Raw genomic sequence first — 21,613 nt, forward strand, 5'->3', positions numbered from 1 at the left:
TCTCCCGCTGTCTCCCCTGTCTGTCTCCCCTGTCTCCTCTGACTGTCTCCTCTGTCTGTCTCTCCTCTGTCTGTCTCCCCTGTCTGTCTCCCCTGTCTGTCTCCTCTGTCTGTCTCCTCTGTCTGTCTCCTCTGACTGTCTCCTCTGACTGTCTCCTCTGTCTGTCTCCTCTGACTGTCTCCTCTGACTGTCTCCTCTGCCTGTCTCCTCTGTATGTCTCCTCTGTATATCTCCTCTGTCTGCCTCCTCTGACTGTCTCTATCTCTCACTCAGGTTGACTCCAACATAAAAGAGAAGAGATGGATAAAGAGAGATTCGAGGACAATTCCAGATAAACGAGGGAAGAAAGAAGAAGTGCAGAAGTTCTGTCTAGTCATGTCGACACACACACACACACACACACACACACACACACACACACACCAGTAATGTAACTCAAAGTTCCTTTCTTGCTGAATATCTTGGGTCTCAGTAGATAAGACTTTACTCTACTGTCTACCTCGAGACATAGAGATGATCTTTCCCCAACTAGCTCGTCTGTTGCCTTGTTCATTCACAGAGCTTATTCCTCATTAACGCTCAGCTGGTTACAGATCACTATCTGCCTACCCCTTGGTCCTAACCCCCTCAATGTTTTCATGTCTGTAGGGTCTGGATAGGTATAAACAGTATAGTAGTGGATCTGTAGGGTCTGGATAGGTATAAACAGTATAGTGGTGGATCTGTAGGGTCTGGATAGGTATAAACAGTATAGTAGTGTATTTGTAGGGTCTGGATAGGTATAAACAGTATAGTAGTGGATCTGTAGGGTCTGGATAGGTATAAACAGTATAGTGGTGGGGTCTGTAGGGTCTGGATAGGTATAAACAGTATAGTAGTGTATCTGTAGGGTCTGGATAGGTATAAACAGTATAGTAGTGTATCTGTAGGGTCTGGATAGGTATAAACAGTATAGTAGAGTATCTGTAGGGTCTGGATAGGTATAAACAGTATAGTAGTGGATATGTAGGGTCTGGATAGGTATAAACAGTATAGTAGTGGATCTGTAGGGTCTGGATAGGTATTAACAGTATAGTAGTGGATCTGTAGGGTCTGGATAGGTATAAACAGTATAGTGGTGTATCTGTAGGGTCTGGATAGGTATAAACAGTATAGTAGTGGGGTCTGGATAGGTATAAACAGTATAGTAGAGTATCTGTAGGGTCTGGATAGGTATAAACAGTATAGTAGTGGATCTGTAGGGTCTGGATAGGTATAAACAGTATAGTAGTGGATCTGTAGGGTCTGGATAGGTATAAACAGTATAGTAGTGTATCTGTAGGGTCTGGATAGGTATAAACCGTATAGTAGTGTATCTGTAGGGTCTGGATAGGTATAAGCAGTATAGTAGTGGATCTGTAGGGTCTGGATAGGTATAAACAGTATAGTAGTGGATCTGTAGGGTCTGGATAGGTATAAACAGTATAGTAGTGGATCTGTAGGGTCTGGATAGGTATAAACAGTATAGTAGTGTATATGTAGGGTCTGGATAGGTATAAACAGTATAGTAGTGTATCTGTAGGGTCTGGATAGGTATAAACAGTATAGTGGTGGATCTGTAGGGTCTGGATAGGTATAAACAGTATAGTAGTGTATCTGTAGGGTCTGGATAGGTATAAACAGTATAGTGGTGGAGCTTCCACTGTATTGATTCCACCATACAGATTGGACAACATTAAAAGAGTTTAGGGCCAAGGAGACGGGTCAGGATAGATCCTAATCAGATCCATAGCAACAGAGAGGGCAGCAGAGTGTACAACACTGTTTAATGATTGGCAGAACTGTGTTCAGGAGGGTAGGGTTCTGGCTGCCATTCATCCCCAGTGTTCTATTCTAGAATTCAGTTAGAATATCATCCCACCGACATTCCAGTTCCGTAGCCATTCATCCCCAGTGTTCTATTCTAGAATTCAGTTAGAATGTCATCCCACCGACATTCCAGTTCCGTAGCCATTCATCCCCAGTGTTCTATTCTAGAATTCAGTTAGAATGTCATCCCACCGACATTCCAGTTCCGTAGCCATTCATCCCCAGTGTTCTATTCTAGAATTCAGTTAGAATGTCATCCCACCGACATTCCAGTTCCGTAGCCATTCATCCCCAGTGTTCTATTCTAGAATTCAGTTAAATGTCATCCCACCGACCTTCCAGTTCCGTAGCCATCTAGAACCCTTTTTCACATTTCCTTCTCCCATTCTAAAATAAATAACTCAGGGATGTACTTTTTTAATATGTACCTGTGTGTTGGGATAGATTTGAAACATGACATGTTCTTGGTTTTACATGGGATTAGTAGTTCATACATGTCTGGGAAAGTTTGAAAATGTTGCGTGGTCCATTTTTATATTTCAATAGATGTTGAAAGAGTAATGTTGTAACTATAGTTTGATCAACATTGTGTGTGTGTGTGTGTGTGTGTGTGTGTGTGTGTGTGTGTGTGTGTGTGTGTGTTGGTACCAGTATAGAGTGTTGGGAGAAATGCTGAGGGGAAGATTTGTTTAACAGTCTTTTGTACAAGTTTGAAAGTTAATTTGTGTGCGATTTAAAAAAAAAAATTGAATTATTTTTAGCTTTTCTTTTAGGGGGAATAAATGTTAAATTTTGGCCTTCATTTATTTTTCCTTTTGGCCTCTGTGTTTCGGCAATGTGCTGGTTTGATTGTCAACGCCTCTGAATCTGTTTAGTAAAATGGGAATTGATTTTATATCCTGGGCCCGTTTTTCAAAAAGTGTCTCAGTAGAAGTTAGAAGTTCTGATCTAGGATCAGGTCCATATCAGGGTTGGGGTTCTGATCTAGGATCAGGTCCATATCAGGGTTGGGGTTCTGATCTAGGATCAGGTCCATATCAGGGTTGGGGTTCTGATCTAGGATCAGGTCCATATCAGGGTTGGGGTTCTGATCTAGGATCAGGTCCATATCAGGGTTGGGGTTCTGATCTAGGATCAGGTCCATATCAGGGTTGGGGTCAATTCCATTCAGTGAAATATTTAGAAATTGTTGCATGTTACAATTGATTTTTTGTTCAGTATAAAATGCTTTATGGTGTACAGATCATGTTTGTTTCCGTATCTCAAGTAAAGACACATTGCTCATCATACACATGACACACTTTATTGACAGATGAATTCAGACCAAAAACCTTCAATAGAAACGGGATACACTACTTCCTGTACAGTTGTACAAAACGGACACGTCTGTTAACTGAACGTTCACTGCAACACTGTAAACATCTTTTTTTGGGGGGGGTATCTCTAGGGGGGGGGGGGGGGGGGGGTATCTCTAGGGGGGGGGGGGGGGGGGGTATCTCTAGGGGGGGTATCTCTAGGGGGGGTATCTCTAGGGGGGGGGGGTATCTCTAGGGGGGGGGGTATCTCTAGGGGGGGGGTATCTCTAGGGGGGGATATCTCTAGGGGGGGGGGGTATCTCTAGGGGGGGGGGGTATCTCTAGGGGGGGTATCTCTGGGGGGGGGGGTATCTCTAGGGGGGGGGTATCTCTAGGGGGGGGGTATCTCTGGGGGGGGGATCTCTGGGGGGGGATCTCTGGGGGGGGATCTCTAGGGGGGGTATCTTTAGGGGGGGGTATCTCTAGGGGGGTATCTCTAGGGGGGGGGTATCTCTAGGGGGGGTATCTCTGGGGGGGGATCTCTAGGGGGGGTATCTTTAGGAGGGGGTATCTCTAGGGGGGTATCTCGGGGGGGGGGGGATCTCTGGGGGGGGGGAATCTCTAGGGGGGGTATCTCGGGGGGGGAGTAACTCTTCAATGTACAAAACATCCTGAATACACCAAATGTCACCCTGACCACACACACACACATAACACACACACGTCACACAACACCTGTTGATCTATACTCCCACACACCACTATTCTACAGTCTCAGTTTCGTAATTCGAGGCGTACCCTCTCCCCCACTGCTATACCTCTCCTCTTCCCCCTCTTCCTCCTCCAGTTGTAAACTCCCAGAGGAAAATCTCATCCTAGCCAGAGCATTGGACCGTACCACTTTACCCAACGGGGGTACTGGGCAGTAGTATGGGTAGATTACCTCTGGGTCTGAATCACTGTAGCTTCCACCAGCCCCCCCTAGAACACACAGCGAGGTGGGCCGGTCTGGCAAGGGGGAGGAGTTTAGAGGCAGGTAGGAGGGTCTTTGTGGAGTCTGGTGACGTGATAGGTGGGGGTAGTAACCTAAGGGACGGAACTCAGAGGCGGGGTTGGAGGCGGGGACTACTCTGGGGAGCTTAACGTCCGGTTGGCTGGTGGCACGACGAGGAAGTCCAGGCAGGAAGTTGGAGTCGTCGCTGTAATGTCCCGCCTCTATTCTCCCGACGTCGAAACTCCTGGCTGCGTTTCCGCTCAAGAACCCACCGTGGTAGACCCTGGTCAATCCCAGCCCGGATGGACGGAGATTCCGCCTGAGTGGCGACAGGGAAGACGAATCAGAGCGTGTGTAGAGAGAAGGGTGTGTCAGCCCCTCCAACAGGGTGTGGTCTAAGCGTTGCATCTGCGGGAGACGCTCCAATGAGGTTACGGCACCGTCCAAAAAGTAGGCATGTCCGTGCGGATAGCTGGCCAATGGGAACGTTGGAAGGACTGGATGGAACTGGTAGGCAGGGTTATTGGGATATAGGAGGACCAATTGCTGCGCGTCGGAGGCAGGCTGGGGTTTGGGCCGAAGTCTGGCCCTGCTGTTACCGTGGTGATGCCCCGCCCCTCCCTGCCGTTGCTCCCCTGCCCTCCTCTCCTGGATGTCTACCGATGTAGAGGCGGACCTTTGCTTAGGAGAGGCCAGTGATTGGTGGAAAGCTTGTGGGAGGCGGGACCGCTGCAGTTCCGTGGAGAAGACCACTTCGACAGTTGATTGGCTACGTTTAGGGTTAGCTCCTCCCACTTCCTGTTGTTGTCTTTCCACTTCCTCTTCGCTGTGGCTTCCGGGGCGCGGGAACGAGTGGGACTGCTCGTAGAGCTGGAGATGCGCGCGCACACACACACACACACACACACATACACAAAAAACAGCAAGAGGTGGATAAACATGTTCATGTAGATTATTGAATTTGTCATTGGTAGGGTTGCCTAGATACCCTCGTTGGAAACAAACGGTTTTCATGTTGTCCTCCAGAATCACATGTATTTATTTTCCAAGCACTAAATATTTTACATGAAGCAGGTCTTGAACCAAAGAGGTTAGTCTGCTCTGTGTTTTCCTCATAGGTGAAATTGGGACATGTCCCCCCCCCCCCCCCCCCTCCCATATTCAGATTAATTTGATTGATTCATCCCCCACTATAAATATATATCAAGTAAAAGTATATGAAAAATGGAAAACAGGAGCGGCAGGTAGCCTAGTAGTTAGAGCGTTGGACTTGTGACCGAAAGGTTGCCGGATCGAATCCCCGAGCTGACAAGGTTAAAAAAAGAAGGAAAATAAGCTGTCGTTCTGCCCCAGTACACGGCAGTTAACCTTAAGCTCGTTAACTGTTCACAGAATAAGGTCTGGAGACAGACTCAGGGGGGGTCAGGAGACAGAATAAGGGGGGGTCAGGAGACAGACTCAGGGGGGGGGTCAGGAGACAGACTCAGGGGGGGTCAGGAGACAGACTCAGGGGGGGTCAGGAGACAGACTCAGGGGGGGGGTCAGGAGACAGACTCAGGGGGGGGTCAGGAGACAGACTCAGGGGGGGTCAGGAGACAGACTCAGGGGGGGTCAGGAGACAGACTCAGGGGGGGGTCAGGAGACAGACTCAGGGGGGGGGTCAGGAGACAGACTCAGGGGGGGTCAGGAGACAGACTCAGGAGGGGTCAGGAGACAGACTCAGGGGGGGTCAGGAGACAGACTCAGGGGGGGTCAGGATCGACATTCAACGACACGTCAGTCTTTATCCATGGTATGTTCACACTCAATTATTATATGAAAAACAAATGCGGACTGGAGATAAGGGAAGACCGACTCCACCTATAATACAACTCATCTTTTGTAATATTTCCCTTGAAATATCTTTGTTACCGATGGTGACGACTTCCCCTTCCAGTCCCCCCTCCCTGTTCACTCATGACTGCACGACTCCCAACACCATCATTAAGTTTGCAGATGACACAACATTGGTAGGCCTGATCACCGACAGCGACAAGTCAGCCTATCAGAGACCTGGCCAGGTGGTGCCTGGACAACGTTACTTATTTTCCACCATCTTTTGCAAATAAATTCATTAAAAATCCTACAATGTGATTTTCTGGATTTTTTCCCCTCATTTTGTCTGTCATAGTTGAAGTGTACCTATGATGAAAATTACAGGCCTCTCTCATCTTTTTAAGTGGGAGAACTTGCACAATTGGTGGCTGACTAAATACTTTTTTGCCCCACTGTATATATGGCCTCGCTATTGTTATTTTACTGCAGATCTTTAATTATTTTTATTCAGTTAGTTGTTTTTTTAGTTATTTTTATTTTTTATTTTTTTATTGGTATTTTTCTTAACTGCATTGTTGGTTTAAGGGCTTGTAAGGTACATGTAGCTAATAAAGTTTGATTTGAAAATCCCCCTCCATATCACCTCGAGACACATAATATGGCAAACTATTATTCACATTATTATCATCATTACTATTATTCACATTATTATCATCATTACTATTATTCTAGATTTTTCAGTAAATTGATTTTTCTCCCTGTGGTTGCTAGGTAGAGTCGATTTTTCTCCCTGTGGTTGCTAGGTAGAGTTGATTTTTCTCCCTGTGGTTGCTAGGTAGAGTCGATTTTTCTCCCTGTGGTTGCTAGGTAGAGTCGATTTTTCTCCCTGTGGTTGCTAGGTAGAGTCGATTTTTCTCCCTGTGGTTGCTAGGTAGAGTCAATTTTTCTCCCTGTGGTTGCTAGGTAGAGTAGAGTCGATTTTTCTCCCTGTGTTTGCTAGGTAGAGTAGATAGATTTTTCTCCCTGTGGTTGCTAGGTAGAGTCGATTTTTCTCCCTGTGGTTGCTAGGTAGAGTCGATTTTTCTCCCTGTGGTTGCTAGGTAGCGTCGATTTTTCTCACTGTGGTTCCTAGGTAGAGTCAATTTTTCTCCCTGTGGTTCCTAGGTAGAGTCGATTTTTCTCCCTGTGGTTGCTAGGTAGAGTCGATTTTTCTCCCTGTGGTTGCTAGGTAGAGTCGATTTTTCTCCCTGTGGTTGCTAGGTAGAGTCGATTTTTCTCCCTGTGGTTGCTAGGTAGAGTCGATTTTTCTCACTGTGGTTCCTAGGTAGAGTCGATTTTTCTCCCTGTGGTTGCTAGGTAGAGTCGATTTTTCTCCCTGTGGTTGCTAGGTAGAGTTGATTTTTCTCCCTGTGGTTCCTAGGTAGAGTCAATTTTTCTCCCTGTGGTTCCTAGGTAGAGTCGATTTTTCTCCCTGTGGTTGCTAGGTAGAGTCGATTTTTCTCCCTGTGGTTGCTAGGTAGAGTCGATTTTTCTCCCTGTGGTTGCTAGGTAGAGTCGATTTTCTCCCTGTGGTTGCTAGGTAGAGTCGATTTTTCTCACTGTGGTTCCTAGGTAGAGTCGATTTTTCTCCCTGTGGTTGCTAGGTAGAGTCGATTTTTCTCCCTGTGGTTGCTAGGTAGAGTAGAGTCGATTTTTCTCCCTGTGTTTGCTAGGTAGAGTAGATAGATTTTTTTTCCCTGTGGTTGCTAGGTAGAGTAGATTGATAGTTTACCTGTTTGGAGACGTCTGTGAGGAGGTCAGGAGACGATCTACACTGTCTGGACTCTGACTTACAGTAGGACCTAATGGAGAAAGAGACAGGGTTTTAACACCCACCCACACACACACACACACACACACACACACACACACACACACACCCTCACACACACACACACACACACACACACACACACACACACACACACACACACACACACACACACACACACACACACACACACACACACACACACACACACACACACTGTCTTCCCACCTTTCGAAAGGTCTGTGTTTTTTCTCCCCTGTGGGCATATACTCCATCAGCTGTTTCTGGGTCCTGCCACTGACACAGAACACATTCAGTATCAATCACCTGAACACACAGTGTGTCTGTACCCAGTGTGTCTGTACCCAGTGTGTGTCTGTACCCAGTGTGTGTCTGTACCCAGTGTGTGTCTGTACCCCGTGTGTCTGTACCCAGTGTGTCTGTACCCAGTGTGTGTCTGTACCCAGTGTGTGTCTGTATGTGTGTCTGTACCTAGTGTGTCTGTATGTGTGTCTGTACCCAGTGTGTCTGTACCCAGTGTGTCTGTACCCAGTGTATCTGTATGTGTGTCTGTACCCAGTGTGTCTGTACCCAGTGTGTCTGTACCCAGTGTGTCTGTATGTGTGTCTGTACCCAGTGTGTCTGTATGTGTGTCTGTACCCAGTATGTGTCTGTACCCAGTGTATCTGTATGTGTGTCTGTACCCAGTGTATCTGTATGTGTGTCTGTACCCAGTGTATCTGTATGTGTGTCTGTACCTGTATCTGAAGCTGGATCCTTTGCTGGACAGCAGAGTCTTGCTGCGTGACTGTGGCTCTTTGGCCAGTCTGAAGAAGGCATGGTACTCAACGCAGGTCTTCCAGAAGGACTTAGAAACGTCTCGACTCGCCATCGCAAACTCTACCGTGTCCTTACGGGACGGCTGGTGGGCACACGCGTGGTAAATACAGGTATATATGTTTTTTTGGGGTTAAGAAGTTGTACACTTTAAAGAAGTTGTACACACTAAAATGTATCTTCTCTTGAAATGTCCTGAAAAACACTGTTATTAATTCCTGAAAATGTGAGATATGTAAATACACTTCGGTGGGCAGAGGAATTATATTATATGAAACAGTCTTACAAAGTTGAATAGAACAGACTTGGGTAATAGCAGTCCCGGACCTTATATGGTCATGTAGTTTGATGAGGAAGTGAATATGGTTGGGTAATAGGAGTCCCGGACCTTATATGGTCATGTAGTTTGATGAGGAAGTGAATATGGTTGGGTAATAGCAGTCCCGGACCTTATATGGTCATGTAGTTTGATGAGGAAGTGAATATGGTTGGGTAATAGGAGTCCCGGACCTTATATGGTCATGTAGTTTGATGAGGAAGTGAATATGGTTGGGTAATAGGAGTCCCGGACCTTATATGGTCATGTACTTTGATGAGGACGTGAATATGGTTGGGTAATAGGAGTCCCGGACCTTATATGGTCATGTACTTTGATGAGGAAGTGAATATGGTTGGGTAATAGGAGTCCCGGACCTTATATGGTCATGTAGTTTGATGAGGAAGTGAATATGGTTGGGTAATAGGAGTCCCGGACCTTATATGGTCATGTACTTTGATGAGGACGTGAATATGGTTGGGTAATAGGAGTCCCGGACCTTATATGGTCATGTACTTTGATGAGGAAGTGAATATGGTTGGGTAATAGGAGTCCCGGACCTTATATGGTCGTGTACTTTGATGAGGAAGTGAATATGGTTAGGTATTAGGAGTCTCACCCCTTATTTGGACATGTAGTTTGATGGGGAAGTGAATATGGTTGGGTATTAGGAGTCTCACCCCTTATTTGGTCATGTAGTTTGATGGGGAAGTGAATATGATTGGGCAATAGGAGTCTCATCCCTTATTTGGTCATGTAGTTTGATGAGGAAGTAAATATGGTTGGGTAATAGTAGTCTCACCCCTTATTTGGTCATGTAGTTTGATGAGGAAGTAAATATGGTTGGGCAATAGGAGTCTCATCCCTTATTTGGTCATGTAGTTTGATGAGGAAGTAAATATGGTTGGGCAATAGGAGTCTCATCCCTTATTTGGTCATGTAGTTTGATGAGGAAGTGAATATGATTGGGCAATAGGAGTCTCATCCCTTATTTGGTCATGTAGTTTGATGAGGAAGTAAATATGGTTGGGTAATAGTAGTCTCACCCCTTATTTGGTCATGTAGTTTGATGAGGAAGTAAATATGGTTGGGCAATAGGAGTCTCATCCCTTATTTGGTCGTGTAGTTTGATGAGGAAGTAAATATGGTTGGGCAATAGGAGTCTCACCCCTATTTGGTCGTGTAGTTTGATGAGGAAGTGAATATGGTTGGGTATTAGGAGTCTCACCCCTTATTTGGTCATGTAGTTTGATGAGGAAGTAAATATGGTTGGGCAATAGGAGTCTCACCCCTATTTGGTCGTGTAGTTTGATGAGGAAGTGAATATGATTGGGTAATAGGAGTCTCACCCCTTATTTGGTCATGTACTTTGATGAGGAAGTGAATATGATTGGTTATTAGGCGTCTCACCCCTATTTGGTCGTGTAGTTTGATGAGGAAGTGTTTCCTCTTGAAGCTCAGTTTACGGACCTTGGCCCAGCTGAACGTGTTGATCTTAGTGTTGCCCTGGAGACGAGAGGAGACAGGAGATTGGTCAGAGTTTGGACGTGTGGACATACTACAATAATAGTAAACAAACAACAATTTTTGTTAGTCCCCACAAAGTCAAATAGTATTTACATGGGGTTTATGGTTAAGGTTAGATTCAGGTTTAGGGTGAAGAGCTAGGGTCTGTTTTAGGGTTAGGTTTTTCAGGTTCATGGTTAGTTTTACAGTAGGGTTGAATGGGAGTGAATTGTGTGTCCCAAGAAGGTTAGTTATACAAGGCTGTGTGTGTGTGTGTGTGTGTGTGTGTGTGTGTGTGTGTGTGTGTGTGTGTGTGTGTGTGTGTGTGTATGTGTGTACCTGGAACACCAGTACCCCAGAGTGTGTGTGTGTGTGTGTACCTGGAACACCAGTACCCCAGTGTGTGTGTGTGTGTGTGTGTGTGTACCTGGAACACCAGTACCCCAGAGTGTGTGTGTGTGTGTGTGTGTGTGTGTGTACCTGGAACACCAGTACCCCAGAGTGTGTGTGTGTGTGTGTGTACCTGGAACACCAGTACCCCAGAGTGTGTGTGTGTGTGTGTGTGTGTGTGTGTGTGTGTGTGTGCGTGTGTGTGTTTGTGTGTGTGTGTGTGTGTACCTGGAACACCAGAACCCCAGAGTGGGTGTGTGTGTGTGTGTGTGTGTACCTGGAACACCAGTACCCCAGAGTGTGTGTGTGTGTGTGTGTACCTGGAACAGCAGTACCCCAGAGTGTGTGTGTGTGTGTGTGTGTGTGTGTGTACCTGGAACACCAGTACCCCAGAGTGTGTGTGTGTGTGTACCTGGAACACCAGTACCCCAGAGTGTGTGTGTGTACCTGGAACACCAGTACCCCAGAGTGTGTGTGTGTGTGTGTGTGTACCTGGAACACCAGTACCCCAGAGTGTGTGTGTGTGTGTGTGTACCTGGAACACCAGTACCCCAGAGTGTTTGTGTGTGTGTGTGTGTGTACCTGGAACACCAGTACCCCAGAGTGTGTGTGTGTGTGTGTGTGTGTGTGTGTACCTGGAACACCAGTACCCCAGAGTGTGTGTGTGTGTGTGTGTGTACCTGGAACACCAGTACCCCAGAATGTGTGTGTGTGTGTGTACCTGGAACACCAGTACCCCAGAGTGTGTGTGTGTGTGTGTGTACCTGGAACACCAGTACCCCAGAGTGTGTGTGTGTGTGTGTACCTGGAACATCAGTACCCCAGAGTGTGTGTGTATGTGTGTGTGTGTGTGTACCTGGAACACCAGTACCCCAGAGTGTGTGTGTGTGTACCTAGAACACCAGTACCCCAGAGTGTGTGTGTGTGTGTGTGTACTTGGAACACCAGTACCCCAGAGTGTGTGTGTGTGTGTGTGTGTGTACCTGGAACACAAGTACCCCAGAGTGTGTGTGTGTGTACCTGGAACACCAGTACCCCAGAGTGTGTGTGTGCGTGTGTGTGTACCTGGAACACCAGTACCCCAGAGTGTGTGTGTGTGTGTGTGTGTACCTGGAACACAAGTACCCCAGAGTGTGTGTGTGTGTGTGTGTACCTGGAACACCAGTACCCCAGAGTGTGTGTGTGTGTGTGTGTGTGTGTGTGTGTGTGTGTGTGTGTGTGTGTGTGTGTGTGTGTGTGTACCTGGAAAACCAGTACCCCAGAGTGTGTGTGTGTACCTGGAACACCAGTACCCCAGAGTGTGTGACGGCCAGGTTGAGTCTTATGCCCTCGCCATCGTGGGCAGGGTGGGGGCGGATACCGTACATGTCCAGTTTCCTAGCAACCTCCAACAGATGGACGTCTGAGTCCGCAGGAGAGTGACCCCTGGAACAATCAACCAATCAGGCAATAATGCTAAGGAAGTGCCTCCACAGGGACCATAGCATCTCAATGGCAGTGACAGTAGATGCTAATGCTAAGGAAGTGCTTCCACAGGGACCATAGGATCTCTATGACAGTGACAGTAGATGCTAATGCTAAGGAAGTGCTTCCACAGGGACCATAGGATCTCTATGACAGTGACAGTAGATGCTAATGCTGAGGAAGTGCCTCCACAGGGACAATAGGATCTCGATGGCAGTGACAGTAGATGCTAATGCTAAGGAAGTGCTTCCATATGGACCATAGTATCTCTATAGCAGTGATAGTAGATGCTAATGCTAAGGAAGTTTTTCGACAGGGGCCATAGGATCTCGATGGCAGCGACAGTAGATGCTAATGCTAGGGAAGTGCTTCCCACAGGGACCATAGGATCTATATGACAGTGACAGTAGATGCTAATGCTAAAGTGCTAACCTGTGTTTCCTGTGGAACTTCATAATCTTGTGGTCCAGGTATTCCTGGTTAGGGACGTATCTTCTCATCTCTAGATGGTGGATGTCCAACTCCTCCTTGTAGTCTCCCAGCTCTGCTGTACAATACACACACGTGCACGAACGGAAGCACACGTGCACGCCTCAAGCATGGACGAACACATGCACACATACACACACACGCACAAAGGTAAACAACGAATGTACAAACACAAACACACACACACACAGCAAGTAAGTAAGTCATTTCAGGTAGGTTAACTTCGACGAGTGAGTTACGGATATTATCCAAGGACAGGAATAAATGTAATCTAGAAAGTGAATGGCAGGGTTGTATATATATTAGTGTTGGCAAAACGTAAAAAAAATGTATATATTGTACGACAGAAGAACAAAATAATCTTATTCGACAAGTTCCCTGCCTGTCTCCGCCCCATTGGCTTCTGTTTCCTTTCTCGTGAACACAACCCAGGTGTTTCTTGGATTGGGTTTGACTCACACTGCAGTATATGGGAGACCAGCAGGGCGGCGCTGTTGTCATTACAGGTAAGACTGCCTGTAGAGAGGTCCTGCTTTATCTGGAGAGAAAACAGATACCTGGAACAGAGGAGAGGAGAGGAGAGAGAGGTTACACACACAGAACTGTTGTCATTACAGAGAAAACAGACACCTGGTAGAGAGAAGACATACAGTAGATATACCTACTGTACACCTGGGTCAGATAGATAGATACACAGTGATTGATCCTCTACTAATATAAACACTGTCCCTGACGACGGCCCTAGTGATGGATCCTCTACTTATATAAACACTGTCCCTGACTAATGTATCTGAGGAAGGCGCGTCACTCAAACACACACCTTGTGAGTCTTCTCTGCAGCTGTCCTGGGTCTGGAGGAAAGAACTTGACAATGAATCTGAAGAACAGATCACTGGTGTCTGAGAGATGGAGACGGAAAGGGAGAGAGGTAAGGAGAGAGAAGGGGGGGGGGGGATAAAGTTAACCACAATGAAAGAAAAATAACTATACTGTGTCTTGCAAAAGTATTCATCCCCCTTGGCGTTTTTTTCCTATTTTGTTGCATTACAACCTGTTATTTAAATAGATTTTTATTTGGATTTCATGTAATGGACACACAATATTCCAAATTGGTGAAAGTGAAATGAAAAAAATGACTTGTTTCCAAAAATTATTATTAATTATTTTTTAAAATTATATATATATATAAAAAAAGGAAAAGTGTTGTGTGTAATATGTGTTCACCCCCTTTGTTATGAAGCCCCTAAATAAGATCTGGTGCAACCAATCGCCATCAGAAGTCACACAATAAAGTCCACCAGCGTACAATCTAAGTGTCACATGATCAGTCACATGATCTCAGTATATATACACCTGTTCTGAAAGGCCCCAGAGTCTGCAACACCACTAAGCAAGCGGCACCATGAAGACCCAAGCAGCTCTCCAAAACAGGTCAGGGACAAAGTTGTGGAGAAGTAGAGATCAATAATAAATCCATGATTAAAAAATGGAAAGAATATCTTGGTTCATCTAGCCACTGGGAGGCACACTGCTAAAGCAACACTTGAGTGGTTTTAGGAGAAACATTTAAATGTCTTGGAATGGCCTAGTCAAAGCCCAGACCTCAATCCCAATTGAGAATCTGTGGTATGACTTAAAGATTGCTGTACACCAGCGGAACCCATTCAACTTGAAGGAGCTGCAGCAGTTTTGCCTTGAAGAATGGGAAAACATCCCAGTAGCGAGATGTATCAAGCTTATAGAGACATACCCCAAGAGACTAGGCAGCTGTAATTGCTGCAAAAGGTGACTCTACAAATTATTGACTTTGTGGGGGTGAATAGTTTTCTGTATCGTTGTCTTATTTGTTGTTTGTTTCAAAATAAAAAATATTATTGCATCTTTAAAGTGGAAGACCTGTCGTGTAAATCAAATGACACAAACCCACCAAAAATACATTTTAATTATAGGTTGTAAGCCAACAAAACAGGAAAAATGCCAAAGGGGGGGTGAAAACTTTCACAAGACACCGTTATCACTTAGTTACTAATCACTCACACACGACAAAACACAGACTTACTCTTTATCTGACTGGCTAGAGGTTTCAACTGTTCCAGCCACACCTGGAAGGAGAAACAAACATTACGGCACAACTCCAAACCAACACACTGGTTATACTGACCTCCCTCTCTAGTAGGTTACACTGACCTCCCTGTCTAGTAGGTTACACTGACCTGTCTAGTAGGTTATACTGACCTCCCTGTCTAGTAGGTTATACTGACCTGTCTAGTAGGTTATACTGACCTCCCTGTCTAGTAGGTTATACTGACCTGTCTAGTAGGTTATACTGACCTCCCTGTCTAGTAGGTTATACTGACCTCCCTGTCTAGTAGGTTATACTGACCTCCCTGTCTAGTAGGTTATACTGACCTCCCTGTCTAGTAGGTTATACTGACCTCCCTGTCTAGTAGGTTATACTGACCTCCCTGTCTAGTAGGTTATACTGACCTCCCTGTCTAGTAGGTTATACTGACCTCCCTGTCTAGTAGGTTATACTGACCTCCCTGTCTAGTAGGTTATACTGACCTCCCTGTCTAGTAGGTTATACTGACCTCCCTGTCTAGTAGGTTATACTGACCTCCCTGTCTAGTAGGTTATACTGACCTCCCTGTCTAGTAGGTTATACTGACCTGTCTAGTAGGTTATACTGACCTCCCTGTCTAGTAGGTTATGCTGACCTCTCTGTCTAGTAGGTTATACTGACCTCCCTGTCTAGTAGGTTATACTGACCTCCCTGTCTAGTAGGTTATACTGACCTCCCTGTCTAGTAGGTTATACTGACCTGTCTAGTAGGTTATACTGACCTCCCTGTCTAGTAGGTTATAATGACCTCCCTGTCTAGTAGGTTATACTGACCTCCCTGTCTAGTAGGTTATACTGACCTGTCTAGTAGGTTATACTGACCTCCCTGTCTAGTAGATTATACTGACCTCCCTGTCTAGTAGGTTATACTGACCTCCCTGTCTAGTAGGTCATACTGACCTGTCTAGTAGGTTATACTGACCTGTCTAGTAGGTTATACTGACCTCCCTGTCTAGTAGGTTATACTGGCCTGTCTAGTAGGTTATACTGACCTCCCTGTCTAGTAGGTTATACTGACCTCCATGTCTAGTAGGTTATACTGACCTCCCTGTCTAGTAGGTTATACTGACCTCCCTGTCTAGTAGGTTATACTGACCTGTCTAGTAGGTTATACTGACCTCCCTGTCTAGTAGGTTATACTGACCTCCCTGTCTAGTAGGTCATACTGACCTGTCTAGTAGGTTATACTGACCTGTCTAGTAGGTTATACTGACCTGTCTAGTAGGTTATACTGACCTGTCTAGTAGGTTATACTGACCTCCCTGTCTAGTAGGCTATTACTGACCTCCCTGTCTAGTAGATTATACTGACCTCCCTGTCTAGTAGGTTATACTGACCTCCCTGTCTAGTAGGTCATACTGACCTGTCTAGTAGGTTATACTGACCTGTCTAGTAGGTTATACTGACCTCCCTGTCTAGTAGGTTATACTGACCTGTCTAGTAGGTTATACTGACCTCCCTGTCTAGTAGGTTATACTGACCTGTCTAGTAGGTTATACTGACCTCCCTGTCTAGTAGGTTATACTGACCTCCCTGTCTAGTAGGTCATACTGACCTGTCTAATAGGTTATACTGACCTGTCTAGTAGGTTATACTGACCTGTCTAGTAGGTTATACTGACCTGTCTAGTAGGTCTATAACTTACAGAACCTCCAAAATCAATCAATCAAATGTATTTATAAATCCATTCTTACATCAGCAGATGTCTCAAAGTGCTGTACAGAAACCCAGCCTAAAACCCCCCAAACAGCAAGTAATGCAGGTGTAGAAGTACGTTGACTATGAAAAACTCCCTAGTAAGGCCAGAAACCCAGGAAGAAACCTAGAGAGGAACCAGGCTATGAGTGATGTGTATAACATAACTGTCAGAGCGATGTCTTTAATTTACAGCAAATTTAAAAAAATCACACCTTTCCAAGAAATGCTTACTTACCAACATTACAGTTCAATGAATGGAGTTAAGAAAAGATTTACTCAATAAACTAAAGTCAAAAATAAAATGAAAAGTAAAACATTAAAATAACAATATCGAGGCTATATACAGGGTATTACGGTACAGAGTCAATGTGGAGGCTATATACAGGGTATTACGGTACAGAGTCAATGTGGAGGCTATATACAGGGTATTACGGTACAGAGTCAATGTGGAGGCTATATACAGGGTATTACGGTACAGAGTCAATGTGGAGGCTATATACAGGGTATTACGGTACAGAGTCAATGTGGAGGCTATATACAGGGTATTACGGTACAGAGTCAATGTGGAGGCTATATACAGGGTATTATGGTACAGAGTCAATGTGGAGGCTATATACAGGGTATTACGGTACAGAGTCAATGTGGAGGCTATATACAGGGTATTACGGTACAGAGTCAATGTGGAGGCTATATACAGGGGGTACTGGTACAGAGTCAATGTGGAGGCTATATACAGTGTATTACGGTACAGAGTCAATGTGGAGGCTATATACAGGGGGTACCGGTACAGAGTCAATGTGGAGACTATATACAGGGGGTACCGGTACAGAGTCAATGTGGATGCTATATACAGGGGGTACTGGTACAGAGTCAATGTGGATGCTATATACAGGGGGTACCGGTACCGAGTCAATGTGGAGACTATATACAGGGTATTACGGTACAGAGTCAATGTGGAGGCTATATACAGGGTATTACGGTACAGAGTCAATGTGGAGGCTATATACAGGGTATTACGGTACAGAGTCAATGTGGAGGCTATATACAGGGTATTACGGTACAGAGTCAATGTGGAGGCTATATACAGGGTATTACGGTACAGAGTCAATGTGGAGGCTATATACAGGGTATTACGGTACAGAATCAATGTGGAGGCTGTATACAGGGTGTTACGGTACAGAGTCAATGTGCAGTTTAGTTGAGGTAATTTGTACATGTAGGTAAGGGTAAAGTGACTATAAACAGAGGGTAAATATTTCTGGGTGGCCATTTGATTCATTGTTCAACAGTCTTATACCACCCATACCACCCTGCATACGACTGCTGGCTTGTTTCTGAAGCTAAGCAGGGTTGGTTCTAGTCAGTTCCTGGATGGGAGACCAGATCCTGCTGGTGTTGGAGGGCCAGTAGGAGGCACTCTTTCCTCTGGTCTAAAAAATATCCCAATCCCCCAGGGCAGTGATTGGGGACATTGCCCTGTGTAGGGTTCTGTCTTTCGGATGGGACGTTAAACGGGTGTCCTGACTCTCTGTGGTCATCAAAAGATCCCATGGCACTTATTGTAAGAGTAGGGGTGTTAACCCCAGTGTCCCGGCTAAATTCCCAATCTGGCCCTCAAACCATCACGGTCACCTAATAATCCCCAGTTTACAATTGGCTCATTCATCCCCCTCCTCTCCCCTGTAACTATTCCCCAGGTCGTTGCTGTAAATGAGAATGTGTTCTCAGTCCTTACCTGGTAAAATAACAGGAAAATAAATTATGGCTTTTAAAGAGCCTCTTGGACCAAGACTTGGCGCTCCGGTATCACTTGCTGTGCGGTAGCAGAGGGAAAAGTCTATGACTTGGGTGACTGGAGTCTTTGACAATAACTGTCAGTGTGATGTCTATAACTGTCAGTGTGATGTCTATAACTGTCATGTCTATAACTGTCAGTGTGATGTCTATAACTACCAGTGTGATGTCTATAACTGTCAGTGTGATGTCTATAACTACCAGTGTGATGTCTATAACTACCAGTGTGATGTCTATAACTACCAGTGTGATGTCTATAACTACCAGTGTGATGTCTATAACTACCAGTGTGATGTCTATAACTACCAGTGTGATGTCTATAACTACCAGTGTGATGTCTATAACTGCCAGTGTGATGTCTATAACTGTCATGTCTATAACTACCAGTGTGATGTCTATAACTACCAGTGTGATGTCTATAACTACCAGTGTGATGTCTATAACTACCAGTGTGATGTCTATAACTGTCATGTCTATAACTGTCATGTCTATAACTACCAGGGTGATGTCTATAACTACCAGTGTGATGTCTATAACTACCAGGGTGATGTCTATAACTACCAGTGTGATGTCTATAACTACCAGTGTGATGTCTATAACTACCAGTGTGATGTCTATAACTACCAGTGTCATGTCTATAACTACCAGTGTGATGTCTATAACTACCAGTGTGATGTATATAACTTACATAACTACCAGTGTGATGTCTGAACTCCAGTCCAAAGTATTCCTTCTCCAATAGCTTGAGGTGGCCACACACCTTGTTGAAGAAGTCACATCCCAGGATCCTTTGCTGTGGGGGAGAGACAGGAAGAGACCCGAAATCATCAGTTACCAACAAGGTAAAAAAAAAAAATCAAGATTGAGATAAGAGTCATGAATATCTTATTTGTTGTTTTAAGAGATTTTGCTTTTCGGTGTATTGCTTGCTTGATTTATCTTGGTAAGGTGGGTATTGTACAGGAGAATGTTTTCTCAATGATTTACCTGCTTAAAGAAAGGCAACATCTAAATCTAGTGTTATAGGCTAGCATGGCTTGATGAGGGACCCATTGAGGGAACTGACCATGGATTTCCCACGAGAGACATATGGTCAATGTTTTCTAGAATAAATTATTAACAGGTTTGTCACATAATAAACACGTTTAGTGCATTCTACTATATTTATTTTTTTACCACAACTTTTATATGAAATGTAACAATTCAAAAATAGGATTAAAATATATTTATTAGGCTATATTTAACTAATTTAAAACATATATGTATTTTTCGTATCCTTCATCATTATCGTTCTCTTTATTTTAACCGGGCAAGTCAGTTCAGAACAAATTCTTATTTACAATGATAGCCTACCAGGGAACAGTGGGGTTAACTGCCTTGTTCAGGGGCAGAACGACAGATTTTTTTTACCTTGTCAGCTCGGGGAATCGATCCAGCAACCTTCCGGTTACTAAGTCCAATGCTCTAACACCTAGGATACCTGCTACCCTCTCGCCATGTACGTAGATAAAATACAGTGTCTCTGTTTTGGGATCCGTTTTCCCCAACTGTTTAGGGGAGTTCTCGGTTCTGTCACGCGCTGTGTCCTTCCCGCTCGGTCTGACTCACACGGTCGTTAATTACCGGTGCCGCTAGCGGAGGAGACGAGAGAGGCGTGAGAGTGACTCCTTCTCTTGCACTGTGACACAACCGAACCTGGTTTTTAGGCCTGTTGACACGACGGGGGCGCGCCTGCATCCGCTCATTATTGTGTCATTACAGGACAGCGAGGCGCGAAGAGAACCGTCCCGTAAACGGTCATCAACAACGTTTAACGTCCACCCTTACAACACTCTCAACAACTAGGCTATCAAACTACCGATTAGATCCGTCAGCTGGCCAGAGAGAGGGAGAGGGGGAGTGTAGTGGGTATGGTGCTGAACACACAAACTCTAATCTCTAGTTACTAGCATGTATATCGTCTTTATATCGTCCATCCACCATCCACCCTTTCCGTCTCTCTCTCTGTGTCCAGGCCGCTAATAGTTATTTCAACCTGGGGGCAGAGAAGCTGGTTACTCAATTCAAACTCACTGGAAGAATAGGGTACTACTCACCCTTTTCCTTCTCAACACACTAACATACCACTATCCTCAAGGCTATTCACATCTCTCTCTGTCTCTCTCTCTCTCTCTCTCTCTCTGTCTGTCTGTCTGTCTGTCTCTCTCTCTCTCTCTCTCTCTCTCTCTCTCTTTCTCCCTCTTTCTTTCTTTCTCTCTCTGTCTCTCTCTCTGTCTCTCTCTCTCTCTCTTTCTCTCTCTGTCTGTCTGTCTGTCTCTCTCTCTCTCTCTCTCTCTCTCTCTCTTTCTCTCTCTCTCTCTCTCGCTCTCTTTCTCTCTGTCTCTCTCTCTCTCTCTCTCTCTCTCTCTTTCTCTCTCTCTCTTCTCTCTCTCTCTCTCTCTCTCTCTATTTTATCTCTGTCTCTCTCTATCTCTGTCTCTCTCTATCTCTCTCTCTCTGTCTCTCTCTATGCCCCCCCCCCCCCCCCCCCCATATTGACCTCCTAGTCAAAACACACTCAGCAAGGGGTCTTTCTCCTTTCTTTTCCGTTTCACTCTCCATCCCTCCATCCTTGCAGTAAATGCCCGTGAGTCCCCGGTCACCCGCGCGCTCTGACAGAGAAAGCATGCATGCAGATAATGGGACGAGGAATAAAGTCTACTTTACAAGGACAACACCGCGAGCAAACGACCCATCCCCCCTCCCTACACACATACACACATATCTATATATCTTTCCATCTTGCCATGGGTTATGAGTGCGACGTTTTGTAGACTAAACAGATAGGTAAAAAACAACCAACTTGTGATGTGCCATATGTTTCTGGTAATTGCTTCAGCAATTGCGAAGTGGTATTATCTTCTAGTCGAATCACAGGCTACAGGCACTTGGACTGTTGTCTTTCTACAGAAACTTGTAGACAATAATATAATTGATATAATTGTTTTTGATTTACCTCGACCTCAAAGACGCGCTCGCTGTTGTCCAGAAAGATCACGCGGAGCTGCAGTGTTCCCTTGGAGACGCGGGGAGAGAGGAGCTTCCCGCGCCGGTCCCCCATCTCTCTCTCCCTCTCTCTCTCTCTGGTTCCGGTCCAATCCAAACACCTTTACAACAAAAACAACAACAAAAATAGTACGTAAACGATACCGGAAATTCCTGTGTAGCAGTAGAATCCTCAATTCCCAGTTGCCAAA

General features: G+C 45.2%; 2 protein-coding genes across 4 annotated transcripts in view; one reads left to right on the forward strand and one right to left on the reverse strand.

Moving 5' to 3' along the window:
- Positions 1 to 763, forward strand: part of LOC110518232 (serine/threonine-protein kinase 26) — an 18,773-nt gene extending 18,010 nt beyond the window's left edge. For all 3 annotated transcript variants that reach the window (XM_036987148.1, XM_036987147.1, XM_036987149.1), the window contains one exon: positions 274 to 763. In XM_036987148.1, coding sequence (XP_036843043.1) covers positions 274 to 289 — 16 coding nt within the window. In that variant the 3' untranslated portion in view covers positions 290 to 763. The remainder of the gene's footprint in view (positions 1 to 273) is intronic.
- A 3,014-nt stretch (positions 764 to 3,777) lies between these two features.
- LOC110532892 (FERM domain-containing protein 7) lies at positions 3,778 to 21,588 on the reverse strand. The gene is made up of 12 exons (XM_036987150.1): positions 21,373 to 21,588; positions 19,066 to 19,170; positions 14,824 to 14,866; positions 13,585 to 13,663; positions 13,224 to 13,321; positions 12,708 to 12,822; positions 12,089 to 12,236; positions 10,326 to 10,421; positions 8,521 to 8,684; positions 7,991 to 8,059; positions 7,724 to 7,793; positions 3,778 to 5,007 (listed from the first exon to the last, which is right to left on the reverse strand). The coding sequence occupies exons 1-12, from the start codon at positions 21,475 to 21,477 to the stop codon at positions 3,910 to 3,912; spliced, it is 2,190 nt and encodes a 729-aa protein (XP_036843045.1). The 5' UTR covers positions 21,478 to 21,588; the 3' UTR covers positions 3,778 to 3,909.
- Positions 21,589 to 21,613: the final 25 nt, after the last annotated feature.

The sequence above is a fragment of the Oncorhynchus mykiss genome, chromosome 9 (genome assembly GCF_013265735.2).
Source record: "Oncorhynchus mykiss isolate Arlee chromosome 9, USDA_OmykA_1.1, whole genome shotgun sequence".
NCBI classification, from domain to species: Eukaryota; Metazoa; Chordata; class Actinopteri; order Salmoniformes; family Salmonidae; genus Oncorhynchus; species Oncorhynchus mykiss.

Coding starts and splice junctions, on each gene's coding strand:
- LOC110532892 (XM_036987150.1), bottom strand. CDS start 21,477: ATGGGGGACCGGCGCGGGAAGCTCCTCTCTCCCCGCGTCTCCAAGGGA. Junction 19,171..21,372: donor AGCGCGTCTTTGAGGTCGAG/GTAAATCAAAAA, acceptor TCTCCCCCACAG/CAAAGGATCCTGGGATGTGA. Junction 8,685..10,325: donor AACTACACGACCAAATAGGG/GTGAGACGCCTA, acceptor TGTGCCCACCAG/CCGTCCCGTAAGGACACGGT.